We start from the raw sequence: 21,582 nt of genomic DNA on the forward strand, positions 1-21,582 counted from the left end.
GATTATATGGCAGTTATTTTTGGACCATTCCTATTGGTCCATTCACCTTGAAATTTTCTCTTTCCTATTTCCTTTCTGAAATTTCCTATACAGCCAGCAGTCTGTACTTTTTGGTACACCTGATATTATTTATTATTACATGCTGCCAGGCATACTATGTGCGGCACTTCCTTCTTGTATGTATAAAATCCCCCATTCTTGTTTAGACCCACCTATGAATGCTTTGTAGTTTATGACAATACATTAGACTTGACTAAAGGACAACATGCAATCAATGCTTTTGCAGTAATGTACATTGTTAATACTTAGGATTTTTACCCAAGTGCCACCCAATATGACTTTAAACACACAGCTCTATTATCATGCAGGGTTTTTGGAATGAGGCAGAGTAAGCGGATTACAGACCTCTAGAATGTCATATTTGTCTCTTATTCATAGCAAAGATTTCCTTGGAACCTTTTGTTCAAATGTTACAAATAAGAACACGAAAAGCCTCCGTTCAGCATTAATAATCACAAATCATGCCATCCAAATGATTAGTCAGTAGACACCCCCCCAACACAGAATCTTTTTGAGTCATGTGACAGAGGATTATAGTGATTTATATGGTGAGGTCTTAATAAAGTCCATTCTGGTTCATGCCCAATGTTGCTGGAGGCTGAATAAGCTCGCACTAATTCCTGCTGCTCAGACTTTCTGTCATCCCTGTCATCCCTGTGGTTGGCATGGAGAAAGGGAATGCTCACTTCCCTCTGCTGATAACGAAGAGAGAGAAAGAGCAAAGGGTATGAGACTGGACTTCTACCATCCCATGAGCACACCTTCAAAGCTGAGGTAAGTGCTGCTGTTTAAAGAGGAATTCCACCAATTTTACACATTCGACCATTTTATTTGCATAATTTAATGATTAATATGTGAACAAAGTCACATGTTTTGATGTCAAATGGTGCAATGTAGAGAAATGTACTGGTTCTGACTAATTTTCCTGACAGTGGAAGCAATAGGAACCAGGAGTTGTGATGTCTACAACACAAATATAGGCACTTTATTAACTATTCAAAACAACCAGTGAACCTACATGTAGTGTGTCAGTTTTTGTGGAATATTGGTAACGTTAAAATAAGAGTCAGTCCAAAGAGTCCAAGAGTCAGTGCCTCTCGGCCCTGCATGTGTTTAAAAATGACGGTTTAGACCAAAAAACAATGTCAAAACTATTGCAAAACAAGGTCTCATGCATCAGGCATATCGTGTGATAATGAAATTTAGAGGCATTAAACTCTTCAAATGTCTGGTTCCTTTTTTTTTTTTTTTTTTTTTTTTTTTTTTTTTAAACAAACAAAACAAAACATTCTGGTTCCTTTCACCACCACAGTGAAACATTCTAACTTTGTAAGTTTCTTTAGGCCGGTGCATTTCACATCAAACCACGCAGATGACTTTGTTTACATCTTAACAGATGATTTGTGGCATAGAAACGGATAACAGATGCACAGAGCAAGAAAAAACATGAGACTTAGAAAAGCAGAAAAGACAATGCTGAACATCTAGAGAAGAAGCTTTATTGAAAAAAAAAGTCTCTCAAAGAAGACATTTGAACCCAGAGGCGATCTCTATTTAAAATGCAGGCCGACGCATGTTTAACAGCTTGTCCGTAGGACACCAGGAACAGTCCATAAAAACCAAAACGGCAGAATGCGGCATTTCAATTTGCTCAAGGCAGGTCATGTGACCACAAATCAGGAAATGATGCATGCATGAAGATTTTTTGAAGACAAAATTAAAGAGCTGTCATAATAAGTAAGTTAAGAACAGAGCTGATGGAAGACAATGAGAGTGGCCTTTAAATGAACTCACTCAAACCCAAAGTGACAGAGTGGACAGATGACGAGAGGATGAATAAAATATTGGACTACAGGGGGATGAAGGAGCGAGGAGAGAGAGAGAGCTGTAGGCTGTCAGCAGTGTCCTGTGAGTCCTGGACTCATGGATCCTGAAGAATCATAAAGAGAGAGTAAAACTTAGTCTTAGCACATCCATGATTGCTACTTTGGTATGGAACTCTGCTTCAATTTCATGTGAGGGTCAACCTCAGACTATGACAGCTCTTTATCATGCTGGACAGAGAGTGACTCTGAGTCTTGGCACTAACACTAGCAGGTCACCAGCTAGAGCTCATGAATACATGTCTGCAAGTCTAATGATGGTGGAAGCGGGGGAGGAATGATGTTTTTCATGTAGGGCACACCTGGTCCCTGTCCATCAAGCTATCTGTGGTATTCATTCTGCAGAAAACATGCTTTACAAGACTGTATGAAATGCCTATCTTGAAGGCAGTCATCACTTTTAAGAAACCCAGTCATAACCAAACTGTACTAGAAGTCAAATCTTAATTCACGAAGAAGAAGCACTAAGTAGTGCATAAGGAGTGTATGTGGCACCTAGAAATTGTTGCTAGGCTATGAAATATTAGTTAAAGCAGCCCAATCCATGAAATGAAAAATCAATTATACACAATTTTGCACTCATCCCAGATATAGTTGATAAGTCAGTTCTGTTCAGTGCCTGAAATTTGCTTCTTTATAAACGCTGGACTGGGAACTAAATTCAGCACTGGACTTTTGTGTAGACCAACTCACTACACTCACAATGACATACTGTGGAAGCAGTGGGTCCAGTGGTGGACGAAGTACACAAATCATGTACTTCAGTTAAAGTAGAGATACCCAAAGTGACATATTACTCCAGTAAATGTAGAAGTTCCTTCTTTTAGACCTCCACTTGAGTAAAAGTACAAAAGTATTTGCCTTCAAATGTACTTAAGTATTGAATGTAAAAGAACTTAAAGATTAATTATGATTCTAATGTCCTACTATCATTTTTGTAACAAGACTCTTGCTTCATCAACTCATTTTAGGTGAAAATACTCCAATGTCGCTCTTGGTAAACCAATATTTTAATAGAATGTCATTAATTAGTCTGACACTAATGTCTACCAGAATTATCATAAGCACAAAACACTGAAGGCAAACAATTTCCATTAGGCAGAACTTAGTTACAAGTTTAAGTTTAATGAAAACTTGCCTTAAACTCAGGTTCACAAATGAGTTTTCCTTTACTGTATTGCATCTGTAGGTCTTTGTTCATAAACATAAACACGCCATAACAAATTTACTATAAAATGAAAGTGTTTGTATAAATTCAGAAAAAAAGACACATGACAGCCACAACTGCATATGTGTACATATTTCTATACTGTGGTCTATTTACACAAAGTTAAGTTCCATCATTTATGTTAAATAGACACTGCCAAAATTGTTGCTGCACTGATGTTGAACTGTTTACTTGCACTGGGTCGGTATGACCAACAGGTCAAAACAAGCTCAAAACAATGTGCGCTCTGTGCCCTGACTGGAGTTCTTGCTTCACGCTTCTTTTGTTTTGACGTGTTAGGTTTTTATACACACAGAAACCAAAAGGAACGACAGATTTTAGTGAAGTAAAAGTAAAAAGTCACCCAAAATGGAAATACTTCAGTAAAGTACAGATACACGAAAAAATACTTAAGTTCAGTAACAAATTACATTTACATAGTTGCTGTCCACCATTGAGTGGGTCGCTTATGTGTCTAGATACGTGTACTCCAGTATTGGCCTGGCACATGCTGTTTGCCTCCACGTGTTTTACATAGGAAACATTAGAAACAACCATGAATCCCTTTTCATTCTCTCATTGGCCTGCACATATAGCAGCCCACCAGGAATTGCCCTGTTTGTGCCGAAGGCCAGTCCATCCCTGGATAACAATATATCATGTACCAAAACTACATAAGCAAGTCTTTTTGATTACTCAACAAGTCTTCATGCTTTAAGGCAAGTTTAGGCCAGCAGTTAGGGCAATGCTAGTTGGTCCAGTACACAGGTCATGCTACTATTGCAGTGTCAAATTTTGTCTTAACTTTGAAGCAGTGAAAATGAGCTGAAAATAAGAATAAACTGCAAAAAGGTGACTGTGTATGACCTTGTTGTATTCCGAATTATCCAACAAAACATTATGATAATTCTTCTTTTTGAAATTTGATTTTAATGAATTTTAGTCATATTGTTTATGAAACAACAGCAGTGACTTCACAAATGCTCAGAAAAGGTCAAGATGAATGGTAAAAAAATGATCCATAATGAATTGGAGTATGAACTTATTATATTAGTATATATTAAGGTTAATAACGTTTTCATATTATGTTTATTCTCATCACTGTTATGAGATTGATGCAGAAAGCTCTCTAGCTATCCTCCTTTGGATGTACACAAAACATAGCAATTAAAAAATTTAGATTCTAATCTGATGAGTATAATCTCCGAATTATTATTTTAATGAGGGACAAACATTTGCCTATTTTTCAGTTTAAATTGTAGCAACGCATTAAAATGATCATTATTTTGATGAGAATTCTTGACTATTATCTAGATTTTTTGTCAGTGGTGTTATCAAATACCCCTAAATATGGAAAAAACAGGTTACTTTACAGATTTAATGTCTTGCATGGATTTCTCAAAGGAAGAAAGGCTAATGCTGAGAAGTTCATGGTTCACATGTCACAAAAAGATTGTCTCAGTGTCAGTTTAAAATTGAAATAAAATACCAACATGCAGTGCAATATTTGCATGTGAAACATTTTCTACATAAAATATGACAAAATATGAAACTAAAGTGGTGATATTTGTAAAAAGCTCAGACTTCAGTAGTTTTTCTGTGGTGTTCCAACTTTACTGATGTTATTAAATATCACAGATTATGTTTTACGCTTGAATTACATATCAGCCTTCACACTCTGTTTGCATTACGCTTCCATTACTCATTTGGCCTCGTGGTTCCATAACAAAACAAAAGAACCAAACCTTGGGTTTCATGTGACTTGTTGACTAGATTTTGTTTGCAGCTTAAAACTATGTAAATGTGATTTTTGGCTGAAAATCCAGAGAGACTGAAGTCATTACAAGAATCCAATTTCACAACAAAGTGTCCGCTATGGGCTTCCATCTGAGACATAACTCATCATTCATAGCACCATAAAGCCCGAAACCCCAGGAAGTGAATGAAAGCTCTTCTCGTAGTATACAGTGAAATTATAGTACTTCTGAGGTGCAGGCTATCCTGAGACATACAAGACAGTGTAATAATCCCAAGTGTATTGTCACAGGCTTGATGTGCGCTTCTCCTTTGAGGAAACTTGAAAAGAGGGAGGCAGCAATATGACAGCTGAGGGAGACACATGAGGAGATGGAGAGCAATCCCAGAGCAATGACAGAACATGGGAGACAGAGAGGAAAGAAAAAAGGGAGACAGAGAGGAACAGAGAGAGCGAGAATAAGATGAACAGATGGAAAAACATCACGAAAGCTGCAGTAATTCAGAGGCATGGTTACAGCAGAAATGACAGTTGTGAAAGGTAAACAGAATGTCACAGAGAGATGAGAGATAGTGACGTGATACTGCCCATTTGCAGAATGTCACACATTTTAACTGGTAAAAGTAAACCATACAAAACAGTGAACAGCATTCTATGTGTAGCTAAGTGTAGACATACCTACAATATGACTGTTATAATACTACACCAGCTCCCAAAAAGTAGGGTCAGTATGTGAAATGCTAATAAAATGGAAAGTAGTGATTAGTAAATTCTGTTTTTCCTGCATTAAATAGAAAAACAGTACAAAAATATAATATTTCATGTTTTAACAACACTTAGTAAATATTTAGGGACTGAAGATGCAAACTGATCAGTTTTGAGAGCTGATTTTTGCACAGCTGTACAGGGCCTTTGTTGTCATATTTTGAGCTTAATAAGACATTTTTAATGGGAGACAGATGTCGACTGCAGGCAGGCTATTCTAGCACCCTCACTCTGGTTACACAGCCATGCTGTTGTAACACATGCAGAATGTGGCTTCTGGTTGTCATGTTGAAATAACCATGTGTATTCTGAAAAACTTGGCATGTAAAATGCAGCATATGTTGCCTCAAAATGTGTTCAGCATTAATGGTGCTTTCACAGATGTGCAGGGCATGCCCCACACTGTCACAGATACTGGCTTTTGAACTTTATGCTGGTAATAATCTGAATGGTACTTTTTGACATAGAGAACTCCATTTCAGATGAGCTTAAGCTCAGAGATGTCAGAAGTGTTTCTAAATGCTGCTGACATATGGTTTCCACTATGCATAGTACAGTCTTAATTTGCATTTGTGAATGCAGCGATGAACAGTGTATATTGACAATGGTTCGACAAAGTATTTAGTCAAAGTAGTTTTAATGCAGTGCTGTGTAAGGGTCAAAGGTCACACAAATTCATTTGTGGGTTTTTTGGCCTTTTCCTTTACACATAGAGATTTCTCCATATTCCTTAATTTGATGATACTGCAAAAGTCAAAGAAACCCTAATTTAGCTTTTCCTAGAAATTTTCCTAGAATATTTGTCCACATTTGCATTTTCTGTGACGACCCCTGTTATCCCAAACACATTAAGGTCTGAGGTCTGGGGTGGTCACTCCTTTGTTTTGAGACCGCTGACAGCCTCTTTGCTTGATTTGCACATTTTTTTCTTTTTGTCACACCCATGGACTTTTTCAGATCTGAAGCGAGAGAAAGATTTAAGTTTTACAGTTTATCTGATAGTGAGGGTTTTGGTGGTCTTACAGGACTTGGTCTAGCACGGATGTTGGGAGTTCCATTTTCTCTCAAGGATTATTTAGTCAAGAGTATGGTTTTATACAGAACAATGACCACTCAACGACCTGATTAAAGGGTTCTTTGCGCCATGAAAGGGTTCTTCAGATTGATGGTGAATGCGCTGTATAGAACCATCTTCAGCAAGTTCTATATAGCAGCCAAAAGGATTCTGCTATTGTTATGATGTCAAGCTTGTATCAATAAAAGGACCCTTTTTGGTGCTATATAGAATCCTTTTCCCATCTCCAGCACTTCATCAGCCTGAAGAACCATTTCACAATGCAAAGAACCCCTTTATCATGCAATGAGTTCTTTGACTGTTCATGTTTGTATTTAGAACCGTTTCTTTACTAAAGAAGAAGAACCATCTCTTTTATACCTTCAGTTAAGTACTTGTTAAGAGTCTTTGTACTTGGCTTGTCTGGTCAGTATGTGTGCACTCACCAAGACACACTCCTTGTATGAGTAACATACTTTTTAGAATAAAGTGATTCTGATTCTGATATTGGAAAACAATAAAATATAAACCATGGCCTGTGCAAAGGTTATGGCACATTTCATATTTTATGTGTTTTTTTACCTTCCAGTTTGTGCACTAAAATTGGCAGGAAAATTATGTATTTAAGTTTGTTCGCTGCTTAAGGCGTGATGGTTTGTTTTCACCTGGAAAATCAACAGAATATGCCATTTCACCATGGCTGGTCAAACTTTTGCACAGGACTGTATTGGTCCTCAAAGATACAGTTTCTTCCTTCATGGTTATTCCTTTTCTCATGCTAATGCAATCACATTATATTGCATCATGACTCCTATACTGTGATTCGTTGTGTCCTAAAGCACCTAACTCTTCATCCCCCCATCACAAAGAGAGGATGAGAGAATGAGAGCACAGATGAGAAAAGGGGAGAAGAAGGGATGCCGCAGGACAGAAAGCCATCAAGCACAGACAAATTGTCATTGACACTGATGTATTGGGACCTGAGGAAAGGAGGTGAATACATAATGCTATAGGGGCTCCAAGAGCAATCACATACACAAGAGCAGGAGAGAGAGAGAGAGAGAGAGAGAGAGAGAGAGAGAGAGAGAGAGAGACGCAGAGAGAGAGAGAGAGAGAGAGAGAGAGAGACGCAGAGAGAGAGAGAGAGAGAGAGAGAGAGAGAGAGAGAGAGAGGCAGAGTAGGAATGTTTTTATCAGCAGAAGCTGTGAGGAGCATAACAGCGAAGAAGCATGCCGATGGAAAAGGGAGTTGAGAGAACAGGTTGTTAGGCACTGAGAGAAGACGAAGACGCTCAGCTTAAAGTTTTGTTTCAGTGCTAAGCCTGGACAAAAAAGACACAAAGAAAAGGAGAAGGAGAAAAAAGCAAGGTAGGCTTAAAACAGCATCTCACCTACAGCTAGTTTACCACAGGCAACTCCTGCATGTGTGATGGTGATAAACACTGGCAAAGCCTAGAAGGGGAAGAGAGGGATGGGACAAAGGAAGAGAAGGTGGATGAAAGGAGGAGGATGGAAGGATGAGAAGAAACGCAGGTAACAAAGTAAAAATTATAAATGCGTTACCTGCAAGTTCTAGTCAAATACTATAGAAAACTGAAAAGATAATGCATTGACATTTTTAATTATGCAATTTCTATATGACAGAAAATCAGAAAAAACAATCAGCATTTTCATTTTTCAGTTTACATACTTTTTTTTAAATGTGCAATATGTTTTATTAATGTGGAGATGATGTACACATTTGAATTAACTTAGTCATGTTTAAGACTTGCCATATGCTATAATTTTGTTGCTAGTAGAGGAGTATTACTTAAAACATATCATTTTAATGAAATTATTTTGAAAAGCTTTTATTCCCCCCTCAAACAGAGTTATCACACTATGGCTAAGCATGTGTCTCATGCTATGCAATTTCCAGCAAATTGCCATCAGCAGGTTTTTACTGAGAGCCTGCTGTTGTCCACAGTGTGTGTTCTGTGTGTGCTGCAGGGGAAGGGCTCTCATTGAATAAGCCATAAACCTGGATTGATGTGGAGGGGTGGAGGCGTCAGCAGGGCACTCGCCCCAGAGATAAACGACATGGAGTACAATCTGTAAATCACCACCGCTGTAGACAACAAAAGAGTAATAGCACAGTGTATTAAACCAGAGAGAGAGAGAGAGAGAGAGAGAGAGAGAGTTGGAGGACAGAGAGGAATAAAGACAGACAAAAGAATATGCAAAAGAGAGAAAGAGAAAGCTAGTAAAAGAGAGAAAGAAAAAGGGAAAGCAAGGCAGCGAGCGAGAGGGTTGAGAAAGAGATAAGAAGCAGGGGATGACCGAGAGTAAATGAGAGAAACTGTGAATGAGCAAAACAAAGAAAGAATGATGGAAAAAAGATGGAGAGAACTTGAGAGATTGAGAGAATAGAGAGAATGTGAGAGTGAGCGAGAGGAACAGAGAGAGAAAAAAATAAGAGGGTGAAAGATACTCGGGCGTCTTATAACATCACAGTACTATCATTAATAAAGAAAGGAGAGTGTTGGGGAGGAGACGCTGGAGGACCTGGGAATCAGCTCCTCCAGCGTACATGAAAAACAATTGACTCAGAAGAACCTTAAAGGAAACGGTAAATGGCTGCAAGGCAGTAAATGCACATCGCCTTGATGTAGTGCTGCCACCTTGTGGCAAGACATTGCAATAAAGAAAACTTGCACTTGACAGATTACTTCAATATTACAATGAACTACACTCTCAAAAAAGATGGCTCTTCAAGGGCTCTTTTGTAAAGGGCATGGTTTCATTTAGAACCATGAGTTCTATATAGAACCAATTTATACCCGGTTAAATACTTATGTGCAAGGTGAAATAGTTCTTTAGATTGATAGAGAACGTGCTGTAGATGGGTCTATATACTGATGTACTTATTTTCACCTCAGCAAAACACATAGTTTGACTGGAAGTGTTGAAACCGTTGCATATGACTGTATAATGTATATCACACGGGTAACGGACAGTGCTCTTCTCTAGGCAGGTGCTCTCCGTCACTCACGAATGATGCTTATTCCAGTTCTCGCCTGCTTGGGCCTCCTTATAACTTCTGCAAACTGGTGAGTGACTGCATTATTTCAGACATGTGTAGAAATAGTGTGCCCTCCGCTATGAATCTTGTTTCTCTCACTTTCGCTCTCTCAGTGAGAAAGGCATTCACGGGATTCATTTCGGAGAATGGAACGAGTCTCAGCTGCAGCCCACCATCCAGAAATTGATGAAAGGCTACAATCGCTACCTGAGGCCGAATTTCAATGGTGAGTCATGGCAGGACACTCACATGTGTAGCACTCACAGTTAACATTAAGAGGAGATAGTAAGCTGTCGATGTGGGAACTTTCTATTATTTTAAGTACGATAATACTTTATAAAATGTAGATGTAACATTTTAAGTTAGTGACAAATAAGGCCTTTAAAAATTATAGCATTCAAATAACACACAAAAAACAGTGTGCATATCTGTGAGAATATATTTAATGTATTCATATTTGTTTCACAGTTTTTTTTTTAATCAGGATCACAGAAAATGTCATGTGGCACAACCACACAATATAATATTAACACATCTACGGTTTTACTGGGGTCACACCTGACCTTACCAGCCCCCCCCACCCACACACACACACAAAGCCGCTTCTTTAAGTAATTGACATAATCTGCAAATGTGGTATGGTTGCATGATATTTTGACATAAATACCTAAAATAAAAAAAAAATATTCTGAACTTTTCAGCTGTTGTGTATAAACTTACACCCATATCTATTTAGCCATAACTTCTATCACTATAACTTCTTTAACTACAACTTCCATCTAAATTTCATATTCCATAGGTGGCCCTGTTGAAATCGGGATGAGTCTGGATATTGCCAGCATTGATGCCATCTCAGAGATCAATATGGTAGAGTACATTCTCTTTGCCCTTCATCAGATTGAGCTGTGTCCAGTTTCATAAATGGCAGTTTGCAAAGTACTGGATTCATTTTCTTCTTTGTATGCAAAACATCCACACTAGGACTATACAGCTACTATATTCCTGAGGCAGCGTTGGCGGGACTCGCGGTTGATATTCCCCGGAAATGAAAGCTTGAGCTTGGATGGACGTCTGGTTTCTCTGCTTTGGATCCCCGACACCTTCATTCCTGATTCCAAACGTTCTTTCCTTCATGACGTCACTGTGGATAACAGACTCATCCGAATCTTCAGCAATGGCACTGTACTCTATGCTCTGCGGTAAGCCTTGACTCAGGCTTAGGAAAGAGGAGATAGCAGAGGTAATTCTGTGGAAAAGAGGTGAACCTGCTGACGTGTGCTGAAGCCTCAGGATATCTAGAGCATTGTCTGTTTGGTCTTGTATTAGCTGTCATCTATCACTCTTAATCCTGTTTTGACCACAAAAATCAGAAACTAAGGGAAAGTGTGCAAAGCCTTTTTTTCTCTTTATCTCTGCACAGAATCACAGCTACCATTGGCTGCAACATGGACCTGACCAAGTACCCAATGGACAGACAAGTGTGCACCCTGCAGCTGGAGAGCTGTGAGTATCTGTAGTGTCAGTTTGCATTAAATGAAAAAATTCTGCATTCAGTTGTTTAGATTTACACAAAGTCATTCTGAGTGGTTTGATGTATTATGATATACTATAGATCAACTTACCGAGTCATTTCTTTACAGCGAAATCTACAAATTCTACAATACAATTTTATTTACCTCCCAAAATGATCGGTGAACATGCATGTGTCTTCTGAGATCTAGTTCTAATATACAATGAAATGAAACGAAAAAAAATATTTTTCTTTAATAATGTTTTGGCTTACAGTGCCCTTGTATGTACCTCTAAACTATGAATGGATTTTTAAAAATATGTTATAGTCCAAAATCCTCTCAAAATGATCCTAAAACAAGTTTTCAGACACCAGGTGATGTATTTGCAACAAATTCAAGTAATATCTTCCTTTTAAAGGCATTAAACACTCTAGACATATGGTTCCTATCCAAAGTGTGAAATAGTGGGGCTTCTGGGGAGGGTCTGGGACCCCTAATTTTCTCTTGGACCCCATGTATATCTCAAAATCAAAATTCTGGGGATTCCCTGGAAGTGAATATATTATGATGTAAAATAGACACAAGCTGTTGTTTTGGTCTGCCTAGGATGGCGCTGTAGCATACTGGTTCACTCATGCCTTAGCAACTGTAACTAGCCAGCAAACATGGGACCCCTTGAATACCAGGGGGTATTTCACACACTGTTCAAATCAACACCACTGTGAACAATCCTGACTTGTCAGGTTTCAATAGACTGAAGAATTTCACTTCAAACTAATCTCAATGACTTTGTTTCCATCTTAACAACTTTTTTTTATTTTTTTATTACTGGAATTCCCCTTAACCCCATTAGAAATCTAGGTTAATGCGGTCATCTTGCTGTACTATGGAAAAATGTTATCTCTAAAGTAATGAATATTAATCCATAGTAACAAATTGAATTACGTTCCATTTACTTCCATTTATTTCATCATTGACAGGTTTGAGTTTTAGATTCAGACTTCTTCCATTTTTTTCAATGTATAAAACACAGTAAAAATGTAAAGGATGTTTATTTTTAATATACATGAATGCACACAACAATACTCTTTCTATTTCTATTTTTTAATTTCTATTTTCTGCTTATGAACACTGCAAGCTTAGTGTCACTTAACAAGTCTCAAAGATCTGCAAGTAATAAATAATGAACATGGAATTACAACATGCTTTTTTGTTATCATAAATAAAGTGATAAAGGGGTAAAATAAAACAGAATTGTAGTTTTATTCTACCCTTGATATTCTATTAAACTGAAATAGTGTAGTATATGCCTTTAGCCCTGCATATGATTTATGTTTGTGTATGTGGTCAGGGGGCTATAATCTGCAGGATGTAGTGTTTTATTGGACTCGAGGGAATGACTCAGTCAAGGGTTTGGACACTCTCCGTCTGGCTCAGTACAGTGTGGAGAGCTACTACACCTCTGTGTCTGAGGCAGTGTATGAGACAGGTACTCTCTATATTTCACTGGCTACACTTACAGTTAATGATGTCTCTATTATGTGGGTTTTTAATATTTGCCTGTCTTTTACTTTTTCAATTCTGCTGTCTCCATTCTGGTGCTGTGCTGATCCTGTGCATTTGTATCTGTGCAGGTTATTACCCAAAGCTGGTGCTGTACTTTTCTCTACGCAGGAATGTTTTATTCTTCATCCTGGAGACATATGTGCCTTCCACTCTGTTGGTGGTTCTGTCCTGGGTATCTTTCTGGATCAGCCAGTCTTCAGTTCCTGCTCGTACTTGCATTGGTAAGGCAGTACTTTTAACCTCTTGTATTTCCACATCCACTTCTCTTCCATTTCTGTATCCTGTCTCTTCCATTTGTTCATTCACGTCTTATATTTTCTCATCCCATCCTCCTCCATTTTATCATCCACTTCTCCTTCATTTGCTTATTCACATCTCTTCTATTTTCTCATCCTCCGCTATTCCATTTGCAATTTACACTCACTGGCAACTTTATTGGGTACACTTTGCTAGTAAAAGGTTGGACCCCCTTTTGCTTTCAGAACTGCCTTAATTCTTCGTGGCATAATTTCAACAAGGTATGTTGAAACATTCCTCAGAGATTTTGGTTGGTTATTTGAGTTACTGTTGCCTTTCTATCATCTCGAACAAGTCTGCCCATTCTCCTCTGACCTCTCACATCACCAGGGCATTTCGTCCACACAACTGCCGCTCACTGGATATTTTCTCTTTTTCGGACCGTTCTCTCTAAACCCTAGAGATGGTTGTGCATGAAAATCCCAGGAGATCAGCAGTTTCTGAAATACTCAGACCAGCCCGTCTGGCACCAACAACCACGCCATGTTCAAAGTCACTTAAATCACCTTTCTTCCCCCATTCTGATGCTCAGTCTGCACTTCAGCAAGTTGTCTTGACCACCTCTACATGCCTAAATGCATTGAGTTGCGACCATGTGATTGGCTGATTAGCTATTTGTGCAAGAAATTGAACAACCTAATAAAGTGGCCAGTGAGTGTATATCCCCTCATTTTCTCATCCCCTCATCCTTCTTTTGCTCATTTATATCTCCTCCATTTTCTCATTCACTTCTGTCTGTCACACTTCTTTTGTGAAGAAAGCACTGTTGATCTGCTTTATGTTTCATTACCCTTCTTTCAACTAGCTGGGCTAGTGTTTATAAGCTGATCGGTCCCTCCAGGAATTTGTGATCACTAGTATTTGTGATTGCAATATTTGCATTATTTCTGCATTATTTTTGCATTAAATGTGCAAATCATTTAAGTGCTTTCACATTTATTGTAGTATACAAGTATGCAGTATACAAATGACCACATTTGCCAATCAATAATTTATATATGCTGTTCAAAGAACTGAAATAGGGGAAAATTTACAAAAGACATGGAAAAGCATGGGCCTCAATTTACCATCTAACTGTAGCAAAGGGTTCATCTCAAAAAATGGAATTTGTCTTGCTTTTTTGAAATAAAAAAAAGGTAGGCTGAGCTGCAGAAACAACCAATTTTAAACTCATTCTTTCTGTGATGTCAAGAAAACAAGCAGTGATTTACATACACCCACCCATTCTGCTAACAGCACTTTAGGCCCGCCCATTCACACTCAAGCCATAAAGAGTGTTTCAGCCCGGAATGTTTTTTGAATGAGGCACAAGACAATTAGAACAGAGGTGATTTACATACACTATATTTCCAAAAGTATTCACTCACCCATCCAAATCATTGAATTCAGGTGTTCCAATCACTTCCATGGCCACAGGTGTATAAAACCAAGCACCTAGGCCTGCAGACTGCTTCTACAAACATTAGTGAAAGAATGTGTCGCTCTCAGGAGGTCAGTGAATTCCAGCGTGGTACCGTGATCGGACGCCACCTGTACAACAAGTCCAGTCGTGAAATTTCCTCGCTAATAAATATTCCACAGTCAACTGTCAGTGGTATTATAATAAAAGCGATTGGAAACGACAGCAACTCAGTCACAAAGTGGTAGGCCAAGTAAGATGACAGAGCATTGTCAGCGGATGCTGAGGCGCATAGTGTGCAGAGGGCGCCAACTTTTTACAGATGTCCAAATTTCATGTCGCCTTCAGATTAGAAGAACAGTGTGTAGAGAGCTTCAGGGCAGAGCAGCTGCATCCAAGCCTTACATCACCAAGTGCAATGCAAAGCGTCAAATGCAGTTGTGTAAAGCACCACCACTGGACACAAACACTAGACGTGTTTTCTGGAGTGATGAATCACACTTCTCCATCTGGCAATCCGATGGCCAAGTCTGGGTTTGGCAGTTGAAAGGTATACGGTACTTGTCTGACAGCATTATGCCAGAGTGTTTTGTGGTAAATTTTGGTGGAGGGGGATTATGGTGTGGGATTGTTTTTGAGGACTTCTCATCTAACATCAGTGTCTGACCTCACAAATGCGCTTCTGGAAGAATGGTCAAAAATTCCCATAAACACTCTCCTAACCCTTGTGGAAAGCCTTCCCAGAAGAGTTGAAGCTGTTATAGCTGCAAAGGGTGGGCCGACATCTTATTAAACCCTATGGAGAATGGGATCTCACTCAATTTCAGATGAGCAAATTCTTTTGGAAATATAATGTATATTAGTCTTTAAGGTACAGCAATAAAAACAGCCCGTTTCATTATTACACAAAGTGAGTGACCTAGCTGCACAGACAGAACTGTCTATGCTACTGTCACCTTTCTACACTCAACACAGCCTCAAAGACAGAACAAACATGGCTTTAACAACAGCCTAACCAAAGACATTAAACTCACCAACTTGTTCAATACAATCTTTGTGTTTAACAGGGGTGACCACTGTTCTAACAATGACAACGCTGATGATGGGTGCCAGGACCTCACTCCCCAATGCCAACTGCTTCATCAAGGCCATAGATGTCTACCTTGGCATATGCTTTACTTTCATCTTTGGAGCCCTGCTGGAGTACGCCTGTGCCCATTTCTGTACCATGCAGCACCAAACAATTATAGACGTACAAAGAGTAAGTATTTGTGTACAATCCCTTACAAAACTATAATGTAATATTTTCCTTTTTAAAATATATATATACTTAAATATCTGATAAGTAGAAATTATAACATTGTGGCCTATGTAAAGGACATGATATATTTACTATATTTTTACACTCACTGCCCACTTTTTTAGTTACACCTGCAAATAGCTAGCTCCACCAAACAGCAGATCACACTGTAAAAAAAAGGTCACTTGAAAAAGTAAGTAACCCGGCTGCCTTAAATTTTGCGTTAACTGAACCCTAAATAAGTTCCTCTGTCAAGTAGAAGTTCTCCAGATGTGAATGAACTCAGGTTACGGTTACTCTTGGACCAATCACTAGAATGTCAAGCTGCAGGAACAGGAAAGTAAAAAGTATTTGCATATTTGTCACATTTGAATGTATCAGATCATCAAACTACTTTAATATTACACAAAGACAACCCAAATAAACACAAAATGCTCTTTTTAAATTATAGTTAATTGTTTATTGTTCAGCCCTACCTGGCCCAGTGTGAAAAATTGCCCAGTAATTGACTGGAGTGTAATCGGATTCAGGCGTTTACACGGATATTATTTTTCTATTTAATGGATTATTTACAGGATTACCCACCTCGTTCAATCGGATAGAAATTGTATTCCGAATGGCCTCAATCAGATTAGTCTATTCCGACTGAAGTGTTTACATGGACGTATTCTATTCCGATTGAGCTATTAGTCGGATTATTAACGGATTATCAGGCTGCATGGTGAACCTTCCCAGCCTACCAGCATCCAGGAGGCCACTACAGAACCCACTTCAGGCCTCACTTGCCTCAGTTAAGGTCAGTGCACACGATTCCACAATAAAAAATAAACTGGGCAAAAATTGCATCCACTAGAGAGTTGCAAGGTGCAAATCACTGCTGACCAAAAAGAACATAAAGGCTCATCTTGTCAAAAAATATGTAAATAACCCACACAACTTTTAGGATAATATTTTAAAAGGTAGAAGGCAGAACGTTTTGGAAGCCATGAGTCCCATTACATAAAGTTAGCCCCACATTCCACTAGGAGATCATTGTTTTAACAGTCAAACGTGGTGGTGGTGGTGTGATGGTCTGGGGCTGGTTTGCTTCTGCAGGTCCTGGAGGTCTTGTTATAATTGATGAAACCAGGAATTCTGCTCTCTGTCTGTCCGTCTATCAGTTCTTTACCTAAAGCTCAAGCGCACCCGGCTTATGCAGCAGGATAATGATTTGAAGCATACAAGTCCATCTCTGAGTGGCACAATAGAGACAAGGTTTTGGAGTGACTGAGTCAAAGTCCTGACTTGAATGCAATTAAGAAGCCGTGGCAAGATTTTAAATGGACAGTTCATGATCTGAAATATTTAAATGTGACAAATTACCATAAATAGAAGAAATCGTTTGAGGGCCAAATCCTTTTTCAGAGCACTGTATGTGACCTTGTTGGTGATATAATGGTTCAAGCATCTCATAAACTCTCAGAGGATAGTGGTGTTTACAGAAAAGAGTACATTACACAAAACAAGACTAGGCAGGCCGCACGGTGTTTGTGTCAGCAATAGTCATAAACCCTGGTCCAAAAGGTTCCTGTAGAGCCTATTTTCAAAAACAATCTGCCACCTCTGCTCCAGCCAATTAACTTCTTCAGAAGTACTTGATTAGCAGGATCAGATGCATGTTAGATGCAGATTGGAAGTATACTGCAGGAAAGCGGATTATCATTAATTAAAAAGATTATCATTCATTTAAAAAGTTTAATAAATGCTAAAGCAATTAAACAATAGTAAACTGTATTCAAGTGTATTAAAATATTTGTTTGTTACATAAATCAATAATATTTCATGAATAAAATAAATACAAATAAAAAATAAGAATATGAACATAAACCCATCGTTGATATTCTTCTGCCAATAACATGACAGATATAAACGTGAAAGTGAAAAGTACTTCAAGAAGTGTTATTACACTGCATTTTAAATGTTGCACTAAATGCTGTTCTAACTACTGTTAATCGTTTTGTTTCAGGAGCTGCTGAAGGACTTTGATGAGTCGAACGGCAATGGCTCCATCCAGTTAGTTACTTCCACAACACCCAACAAGGGCCTGAATCAAGAAACTCAGGAGGAGATGACTGACCAGCCTGTGCAACCAGAAGGAGCTGAGCAAACAGAGACGAAGCAAGGGAACAGCTGTGGGCTGTCCTCTGTTAAGCAGGTGTCACGCAGAGCAGTGTCCATGATGAGTGTCGAAAATCCTCACAACATCGATAGGCATGCGCGCACCTTGTTTCCCATGGCATTTCTTCTGGTCAATATCTTTTACTGGCTGTATTACCTGTTCATTTAACAGAACCGACATACTAGACTCATCTACTCACAATGGCCAAAGGAACCTGGTGACTGCGAGGACTGAATGCACTACTAAAACAAACACTACAGTCTTAAAGTGCCCTGTAATGCTGAGCTGGACCCATACTCGACAAACAATGTAGTGATCACATAAATCAACACTCAAAACAAGCTGTTGGATTACAACATTCAGTGACGTTGTTGTGGGTTTCCATTTCATACGTAATGGCCTTCCTGTCTCTACATTGTTAAAAGGAAGAATTTTATTTATAGTATTTATTTTTTTGCAAGATGAGACAACCGGAAGCTGATTGTTATTTCCATATAAATTCCATGTATATGTTGTTACAGTAAAAATGCATTTGAGTATGGTGGGAAAAAAAACCTCTTTGTGCGTTTCTGTATAGGCTTCAATTGCATCTCCTTTATTTATTATATTAAATTATTTTGTGTATTTGCTAAAGTATGACCATTTTTATGTATTATATAACTTTGTATGTTTACTGATAATTATTTTCCTTTAATAATATCATTAACATCTATTTATTTGGTTATTTATTTAGTTATTCTTTTGTCTTACATTATTTTACTTGCGCTAAACGCTCTATAGCATGTTCTGACCACACGGCGGCAGTGTTACAAAGAGGAACTGGAGCAGGAGCACTACAAAAGAAAAGGAGGAAGCGCAGGAGCCAATCAGAAGGCCGGTTGCCTTTTAAAAGCGGGGAAACTTGAAACCAAAACAAACTCGTTTTGCTCTGAAAAACGGATTCCGCAGATTTAGACCGGGCGCCCGGTTAACGAGAGTCTTCGCACAGTTCGTGGGAAGTCGTCGGGGACGTTTTAGGACCAAGCTGTTTGGCTGTGAGGCATCAAGTCGTTTAACGGGGTTTAGTTAATCGAACTGAGTAAGTAACAAGGTTATGACAACAGTGCCAACGGTCAGCTTTCCCACATGAACCTCTTGCAGTTTTCTGTTAAACGGCGCTAATTGCTTCATAACCCCGCTTTCCTGTAGTGTTAATATTTAACGTTGTAGCTTAATTATGCTCACAGCTTCTAAGTGACAACGCTAACTAGTTTATTTACGAAACGGTGGTTTAACTACACTCAGCTGGCGACCAGAGTTCGCCCACATCAACATATAACGTTACGCTAGTTAACTAACTAGTTAACTACATTCAGTGAACTTGTTCGCCACACAACTCGTCTTTTCCGTACAGGAGAACTGACCTTCTTGGATAAACACTTGCTGTGGACATTGTCCGCTCAAACCTACGACTGTGTTGTTGTCGCTCACTGCTTGCAAATCTGTCGTTGCTAGACTGAGAAACCATGGATGCCATGATTTACCTCGACCAAGAAAATGGCAGACTCACAGCTCGAACTATCAAATCTCGCCAGAGACTTCAGTCAGCTCCGGGTAAGCTCACTTTGGTTGAGTTCTATACTTGAAGAACTTCAGTACTATAAAGTATGTGTGGCTACTTTATTACTTTTATAGAACAGCTTCTGAAAACTCCACTCCATGTAAAGAAGCTTGGCGCTCCTGTGCAATCAACCCGTAAAGCTTTGGGAACAGTCAACAAGATTGTGTCCACCCCAGCGGTCTCTCATAAGGGTGAAGTGCACAGTAAACCTCTTGGAACACAGGTTAGTTACTAAAATGTTATTCCAAGCTTTCTCAAATTCCTGAACTCTTACTTATTTTTAATTTATTTTTTAAATAGCAGTGTAAAGTACCCCCTCCGCCTGTTTCTGAAGACTATCCAGAGATTGAGAAATGCTTCCCATTCAACCCAAGTGGTATAAAATATATATAGTATAAAAAATATAAAATACTTAAACATTACTCTGATTCTTGGCTTACAACTGATTTTTTTTTATTTAATTTTATATATCTTTAATTCTCTCTCCCCTACCCTCCCTGTGAACCATTTTAGACTTTGAAGTATACAGTGTACCCGAGGAAGTCTGCCTCAGTCGCTTCTCATTGGCTGGTTTGGGAAGACAGCAGTGCTCCATACCTTCACTTGAGGAGGATTTTATCATGGATCCATGTTTGCCACCATCACCTCTTAAAATGCCTTCAGGTATTAGATCTTATTACTTGTGTCTAGACTATAAGCTTATTGATGAGGCAGTTGAATGATCCACTTTAAATTATGTTTACACAGAGAACCTCAGAGATGACCTGGAAGCTTTCCTAGAAACCGTCAACGAGCTAACTGTGGACTTGCCTCCTGAGTGTGACTACTAAGGCCACATGGGTGTTTTTTTTTGTGTTTTTAAGTACAGTTCTGTTGGTTTTAATAAACTTGTTTTGAATTAATATGCTGTGTGGTTCAGTTGTAAATATACTTTTTATTTGATATTAACAATATAATTTTAGCCCAATCCCATTTCACCCCTTGCCCATACAGCTTGGTAAAGTTAGGTTGATACTGAATACAAACTGATTGTCAACTGTACAACACATCCTGGTTTTGAAAAATGTTGCCAACATGACTTGGTGAAATTGTATCATGCTTTAAGCCATTAAAAAAAAAAACTTTTACCAGCTTGTGTACTGAAACACTGCACAAACCTACTGCAGAAGAAAATCATGTAAATCCTACAAGTAAAATATTTGGTTTGAGAAGGTATGCCTTCATTTTAATGAAACTTAAATTAGTACTGTGAGTCATCCATGTGACTTGCCGATCTAAACTCAATTATGCATAGACATGCCTGACAAACATGCAACCTTTAGTTTGGTAAAATATGCACTAGTTGGATTTTAATGATTTATCTTTCTAGAAATAAATGACCATCCAAATGACTTGGAAATCTTGATGGCTGGTTTCTGGGGTGGCTACTGCATTGTTTCACTGACTTCTGGTTTTAAGAGTTTCAGACTTTTTATGCTAAAATTTGAATGTATTTAAAATGTTGGTACTGTTATCACACCCTTTCTTCTATTTGGTTAATTAGATTATGGAACTGGTAAAAGTTGGCTCCATGCAGTGCTTTGGAATGATGCCGGATGCTGTTCCTGAAACAATGTGGTAATGTGAAATGTGCAAAAAAAAAGTTTAGGAAGATATGTACTTAGTATTTTTAAACTAAACATTGCAGAAACTTATTTTTAATGTATTGTTAATTTGGTATTTAGTCAGCTGTTCAGCAATGCATAACCCAGAATATACAGAATTTTACTTCTGCACATCAGATGCTCTGATGGAAGTTTGTACTTAAGGTAGACTGGATAAACCTTTCAGTTTCCTTTGTTTTCAATTTGAATATATATTTTTTCTGTCACATGGATGTGCCTCAGCAACACTTCATTCATGAAATAATGACAATCAGAATATGTTGGTCATGTGTGACAAATTACCTGTTCCAGAAAAAAACTA

The 21,582-nt window shown here is 38.4% G+C and overlaps 2 protein-coding genes and 1 long non-coding RNA gene across 5 annotated transcripts in view; 2 read left to right on the forward strand and 1 right to left on the reverse strand.

Annotated features, from left to right (window-relative positions):
• The window catches only part of LOC108427855, a 46,807-nt gene that overhangs the window by 24,535 nt on the left and 690 nt on the right, over positions 1 to 21,582 (reverse strand). The gene's annotated exons all lie outside the window — the stretch shown is intronic.
• On the forward strand, positions 753 to 18,641 carry LOC108427849 (gamma-aminobutyric acid type A receptor subunit pi). Of its 2 annotated transcripts, none has more exons than XM_017698364.2 (10): positions 753 to 834; positions 9,735 to 9,814; positions 9,900 to 10,012; positions 10,586 to 10,653; positions 10,768 to 10,985; positions 11,207 to 11,289; positions 12,649 to 12,786; positions 12,932 to 13,084; positions 15,627 to 15,820; positions 17,865 to 18,641. In XM_017698364.2, exons 2-10 carry the CDS (start codon positions 9,759 to 9,761, stop codon positions 18,183 to 18,185), a joined length of 1,344 nt encoding a protein of 447 aa, XP_017553853.1. In that variant the 5' UTR covers positions 753 to 834; positions 9,735 to 9,758; the 3' UTR covers positions 18,186 to 18,641. The 2 variants fall into 2 exon arrangements, with proteins under 2 accessions (XP_017553853.1, XP_017553855.1); XM_017698366.2 differs by lacking the exon at positions 753 to 834 and adding an exon at positions 7,889 to 8,093.
• Positions 18,923 to 20,519, forward strand: pttg1 (PTTG1 regulator of sister chromatid separation, securin). 2 transcript variants are annotated; one of them, XM_017698372.1, is made up of 6 exons: positions 18,923 to 19,095; positions 19,512 to 19,610; positions 19,692 to 19,840; positions 19,921 to 19,993; positions 20,131 to 20,280; positions 20,365 to 20,519. In XM_017698372.1, exons 2-6 carry the CDS (start codon positions 19,523 to 19,525, stop codon positions 20,445 to 20,447), a joined length of 543 nt encoding a protein of 180 aa, XP_017553861.1. In that variant the 5' UTR covers positions 18,923 to 19,095; positions 19,512 to 19,522; the 3' UTR covers positions 20,448 to 20,519. The 2 variants fall into 2 exon arrangements, with proteins under 2 accessions (XP_017553861.1, XP_017553860.1); XM_017698371.1 differs by having other exon boundaries at positions 18,924 to 19,095; positions 19,918 to 19,993.

The sequence above is a fragment of the Pygocentrus nattereri genome, chromosome 8, assembly GCF_015220715.1.
Source record: "Pygocentrus nattereri isolate fPygNat1 chromosome 8, fPygNat1.pri, whole genome shotgun sequence".
In the NCBI taxonomy this organism is placed as follows: domain Eukaryota; kingdom Metazoa; phylum Chordata; class Actinopteri; order Characiformes; family Serrasalmidae; genus Pygocentrus; species Pygocentrus nattereri.